General features: G+C 41.8%; 1 protein-coding gene across 2 annotated transcripts in view; it reads right to left on the reverse strand.

The window, feature by feature from the left end:
- Positions 1-82, reverse strand: part of TBC1D15 (TBC1 domain family member 15) — a 33,458-nt gene extending 33,376 nt beyond the window's left edge. For both annotated transcript variants that reach the window (XM_053977191.1, XM_053977189.1), the window contains exon 1: positions 29-82. In XM_053977191.1, the coding sequence (XP_053833166.1) occupies positions 29-52 (24 nt within the window). In that variant the 5' untranslated portion in view covers positions 53-82. The remainder of the gene's footprint in view (positions 1-28) is intronic.
- Between the last annotated feature and the right edge of the window lie 5,918 nt (positions 83-6,000).

Consider the following 6,000-nt stretch of genomic DNA (forward strand, 5'->3'; position numbering starts at 1 on the left):
GCCGCTCGTCGCCGCCCGCCCCCGTTACCTTGCCGCTCGGCGGCGCCGCCATGTTGCCCACGAGTGTTTATGGTGACGTCGCACTCCTCACGTGCTTCCCCGCCGCGCCACAACAACGGCGTCACAGCTGCGTGCCGCGCATGCGCACTGCGCGGGGCCAGGCGGAGCCCGGGACTGAAAGGCTGCGGCCCGCGACGGGGAGCGAGGCCTGGATGTGCTGTTCTGTTCCAGAAGCGGTCGCCGCGGTCCCGCTCTCATGTTGAATCCCTGGCACACACGCGGCCCTCCGGGAGGTTGGCAAGTGTCCAGCCGCGGGCCCCGCGGCGGCCGGGGCAGCGGTGATCGCTCCACAGCGGGCGAGTACAGCCGCGAGGAAGAAAGGAGATTGCAATTATAATTTGAGCAATGTTATATAATTGATATAAAATACACATCAAATTATTTTCTTTCTCTTTCTGCTGTTTTCCAGTCATAGAATCATAGAATAGTTTGTATTGGAAGGGACTTTAAAGATCACCTAGCTCCAACCACCCTGCCATGGTCAGGGACACCTTCCACTGGACCAGGATGCTCAAAGCCCCGTCCAACCTGGCCTTGAACACTGCCAGAGATGGACATCCAGAACTCGTCTTTGCAACCCGTCCCAGTGCCTCACCATCCACACAGGAAAGAATTTCTCTCTTAATACCTGTTCTAAACCTACCCTGTGCCTGTTGGGAGACATTCCCCCTTGTCTTACCATTCCATCCCCATGCAAAAAGTCTCTCCAGCTATCTTGCAGACCCCCTTTAGGTACTGGAAAGTGCTATGAGATCTCAATATCACAGTACCCACAGGCACTACTAAGCTGACCAGATTTTTAATGTCAGTTAAAAATACACTACTTTCAAGATGGTAGTTTTTAACACATAATGCATTCAACACATCAAGGAACAAAGATAAATCTTAATTATAATCTCATCTATTTTAGCAAATATTCAGCTTTCATATGTATACAGATTTATAAAGCCTGAAAGAATTCTGCAAAACTCAATGGATTTTAATAGGTCTTACTTATCTGAAAAAGTATATTATGTGTGGTATTACTTTTAAAAAATTGGCTCTCATGTAATGTCTGAAACATAATAAAGATGTTTTTTAAGACATTGGTTATATTCCAACAATACCATAAAATATTTTGAGCAAACAGTACATCCCCAAATGCTGTTTATTTGAAACAGACAAATGACATGCTTGCAGGGAAGTGACTTGGTTCTCTGAAGGAGCAAAGGTAATTTATAGGGTTTTGGGATGGGTTGGTTGGGGGTTTTTATTTCCGTAGTGGCATTATAATTCCCTTGTGACTTTTTGAATTAAAAACCCGTTTAGTTAGATTAATACCCATACCATACTTACCTTAGAAAACCAGATTTGCAATTTTCAAGATAAATACTCACCTGCTTCAAAGTTGGAGAAGCCTGTTGTGACTCTCTGTATATAAACATGCATAAAGATGAGAAAATTAAATAAAAACACAGATCACAAGTTCTTGTAGTAATATCTAGGTCTGTAGCAAAAATGGACACCTTAACTTTGGTAGTCCTTTGATTTAAATTTAATAAGGACACAACTTAATGTCACAGTGAATACAAGGGAGAAGGCTACATATTAAAAATGCATCACCATAAATTAATTGTTTTGAGGAGTGCAATTGTTTTAGCCATCTTCCACATCGGTTTCATCTCCTTTGGTCTCCCATGTGTTCATTTTCATCCTTTCCTTTTCCTACCCTTTTCCTTTGTTTCTCACTCTTTGCAATATAACCATACATACGTTTCACACCCATCTGTAATCCTCTTTCTTCTGTACTTCCTTTTCATCTCTAACCTCCCTAGAATTTGCAATGAACACTGGGGACTTCTTTGATTAGTTCCATTGCATCCCCTCATTCTGGCTCTTCAATGAAACTGCTTTGTCAAGGTTTCTTTCCTAGGAGAAGCTCAAAATTGAGATTCACATTTCCACTTTGTTAGCCAAGCCACAATCTACAATGACTCCTTGAGGTCTCTTCTCTTTACCAACATGATTGCCAGCTTCTAGTTCTCCTGTCTCTTGGACTTGATCATTAGCATATTGAATCAAAGCCTCTGTTTCTTTGTAGGAAATTGTGTCAATAAATACATATTTATCTCATGACTCATCGTCATATTTCTACGATAGCCATTAATTCTGATCCAAATTTAAATCTCTTTTTATCATTGCAGGCAGCTAACAGTAAAATGGTTTTACTTTCCTCCAGATTATCTTGGCAGTCATCTCTCTCTCTTCAATATCAATAGCCATATGTCTCCAGGGCCCACAGCTTGGTTGATGCCTTAGTCTTAGAGAACTCTCTGGACTCTTTCATGCTTTACCCAACTCCCTTGCTGACATTTTCTAGTACAACAGCACTAAATCATAACTTTCCCCATCTAGCCACACAGCTAAATATTTTTTCTTGTAACATTCTGTTTGCTGACAGTGACCAATACCATTTTGATATGTCCAGACTTCTGCAGAATGTTTGTGTCAATCATCCAGCCCATATTATTTTAACCCTCACATCTTAATTCCTCCTGTTCATCTACCCACTCTCACCCTTCTACAGGGCCCAAGATAAAATGCCATTATTCATTTTGAGGACCATTTCCGCCCACTCTCACTCACTGCCAAAGATCCTGCTTCTATCCAGTCAGCTCAATGCTAGACTTTGCCTATTATTTGTAAAATTTGCACACAAGTTTTGTGAAAGGCTTTTTCCTCAAGATGACCTTTATGGAGCTGTCAACTAAGTAAAAAATTAAAAGGTAAATCCCATTTGTGCTGCTTTTTGCGTGCCAGTCACCACTTACCTTGGTGTCAAGAAGGCCGGTACGTTCCAGAGAACTCTCAGTCCCACAGACCAATTTACTCCATGAGATATATATGTCCATCTTATAGCTACTTACCCAATCTTCTAGACATCCATCTTGGGCCTTCTCCCTTATTGTTTAGCAAATTATCATTGCATAACAATGTGTACATTGTTACTCAAGATGAGGAGCAAAATTACTCTTTGTTATCAGGTTGCTATATCAAAGGACTGCTGAAAGGCTGAAGTTGGCAGGAATTTTGAGAGATCATCTAATCCAACCCTCCTGCCCAGAGCAGATCACAAATGATTGCTCAGGGCTTTATAAAGTTTGAGGTTTGAAAATCTTCAAGAATATACACACCACAACCTCCTCAGTCAAGTTGTTTCATCAGTGTTTAGTTGCTTTTGGAATGCCAAAGGTTTTTCTTATGCTTAAATTGAATTTCTTGTATTTCAGTTTGGGTCCATTTTGTCATTGAATACCACTAAAGAGACCAGCTCTGCCTTCTTTATTCCCTCTCATAATCTCTTTTTAGACATTGAAAAGATCCTCTGAGCCTTCTAGAGACTGAACAGTCTCACATCTGTCAGCATCTCTTCATATGTCAGATGGTCCATTCTCCTAATTGCCTTTGATTGCCCTTCACAGGTCTCACTCCAGGATGTCAGTGTCTCCATTTTACCAGGGAATCCAGCACTAGACCCAGCATTCCAGGACTCTCTCACGAGGGTTGAGGAAATATCATCACCCCTCAGCTTGCTGGCAGTACTCTTCCTGATGGAGCCCAGGATGGCTTTATTTTCTGGCTCATGACTGACTTGTTGTGCACTGGTTTTGACACTCAGATACCTTAATGCAAAGCTGCTTCCCGCCTACATTATTGGTGCATTACATTATTGCACTTTACAAACCTGAATGATACACAACAGCAAGTTCCATAGGCTGACATGGTGCTAGCAGGTCCCTCTTCCTTCTCCATAAGCCCCTTAAGAAAACAATGGGACAGTCTGTAGCTCTATGCTGAAGTCCAACCTTTCACACTCTATACAGATGGGAATCTAAGGAGGAGGATATCTTTAGCCTGGGGGCTCACTCTTTGTTGGATTTTAATTAACCATCTGCTCTAACACTTCTGTCACATAAAAGGTAGTCACAGCACACCAGCCAGCACTGAGCATGCAGCCAGAGTGTTCCTGGCTTTCCCATGGCTTCTGTTGCTGTCACAGCTGCAAGCATAGCTATTACTACTGTGCCAAAAGCTGCAGCAGCTGCCATTGTTGTTGTTCACACAGCTATTTCAGCAGAGTTCCAAGGTACTTTCCTGTATTCAGAAGTGTCAGTTGCCCACATGCTCAACCACATGAAAACTTGGCCCACACAAGACAAGTGCAGATTCTGTCAAGTCCTTCCATCACAGGCTTAATTTGTACAAACAACTCCACAACAGAGGAACAAAGAAAAAACAGTACCAGAAATATCTCCCTTTGATCTTTATTTCTCCTCAGAGGAAATGGATATATTCCAAGCCTTGCATGGCAGATGCAACCCACAATTTTTCTAGGCTACTCCAGTTTGTCACAGACCACAAAGAGATAGTAAATGTGGTGCTGTCCTGGACTTGGTGCAGCAAGTCACCCAGGAGGTAACTGCAGACTAGGCTTTTCAAGTTCCTCATATTTTAAGAGGTACCAGTCCTCAGCATTAATTGTATTGTAGACAATAAAGGAAATATCCAAGGATTTAGCTGTGAAGTGCTCTTATTTTCCCCATGCAAGAGGAAAAGATTTTTTAAAATTTCTCCCATTCTATTCCACAATTAGGAGAGCAGGAGGGAGATCAGTCCCTGCCTACATCCATACAGGTCAAACAAGAAAGCCTGTGGGGTACAATCAGCCTTTGCATTTTATTACTAGTTTGCTCTTTTATGTAATTATGGACCATACCATTTACAGTTTCTCAGACTAATACGTAGAGATGGGGTTGGGGTCAGCACAGCCACTGCAAGCAGGCAGCATGTAAATATGATTTAAAGGGCAGAAGAGGAGTAAAGCACCTGGATTAAAGCTGCATTGTGCCATCTGCTCTCAAGGCGAGAGCTCCTTATGCACCCTTGTCTAATTTATTTGCCAGAAAATGTAGCCTCTGGGACCACTTAGGATCTTCTCTACTTACCAATTGTTTCTACCTCAAGGCAGAAACTGAGAGATGAAGACAGGATAGCCTTTCTAACCTGTTCCTCAAAGAAAACATAAAAACCCCACTAACCTGCACAAGTAGAGTACGCAGATAGAGTACTGTTCCATGCTTAGCTGCCTTCTGACACAAGGTTAGACAAAAATGAGGACAAACTAAGTATATATAGACCAAAATTAAAAGGGAGGAAATGCCTCCAGCGGCATTTATTTGCATTTGCAGTGTGAAGGCTTGGAGATGTAACAAGACATGAAGGCATGTATGCTGGATGATGAGATTTCTTGAAGCATTTGCTGTGTCACGTTTTGTATATCCTTAAGCACAGCACTGAGTTCATGTTTGTGAACTTGATTTTTTTATGTGTATCAATACAATTCCAGAATATGAATCAACCCAAAACATACAGGAGTTGTCACATAAGAAAACATTATGGTTGGTATAACTGACCATCACTTTACAATAGCTTTTTTCTCTCAGTGGGGCATAAAATTGTGGAGTTTTTAAATACAAAAGAAGCAGAGCAGATACTAACATGAATGCTCTGCATTTGCCATGCAAGGAGAAATTCATGATTGCATCAGCCTCCACAGAGGGTAGCTGGAAGCTGTATGACAGTGATGACTAAACAGAAACTCATCTGTTGTTTGCCAATTGGCACACCAGTATTGCCAGCACTAGGAATGCAGCACGGAAGACAAATAGTTGTAACCCTATCACTTCTACATATGCATCATAATAGCAACAAACAACATTTCCTGGAAAGAGCAGAAAAGTAACAGTACAATTGTTTTAGTGTGAGGGCCGTCAATGTTTACTTCTTGATCTTAATTTGCCACCATAATCATCTTCAGAGATCACTTCATTTCCCATACAGGCTGAAATCCCTAAGTCTCTGAAAAAGAAAAGGTGTACATAGTGCTAAGCACTGCAATAT

Source organism: Vidua macroura, chromosome 5 (assembly GCF_024509145.1).
Source record: "Vidua macroura isolate BioBank_ID:100142 chromosome 5, ASM2450914v1, whole genome shotgun sequence".
Lineage (NCBI taxonomy): Eukaryota > Metazoa > Chordata > Aves > Passeriformes > Viduidae > Vidua > Vidua macroura.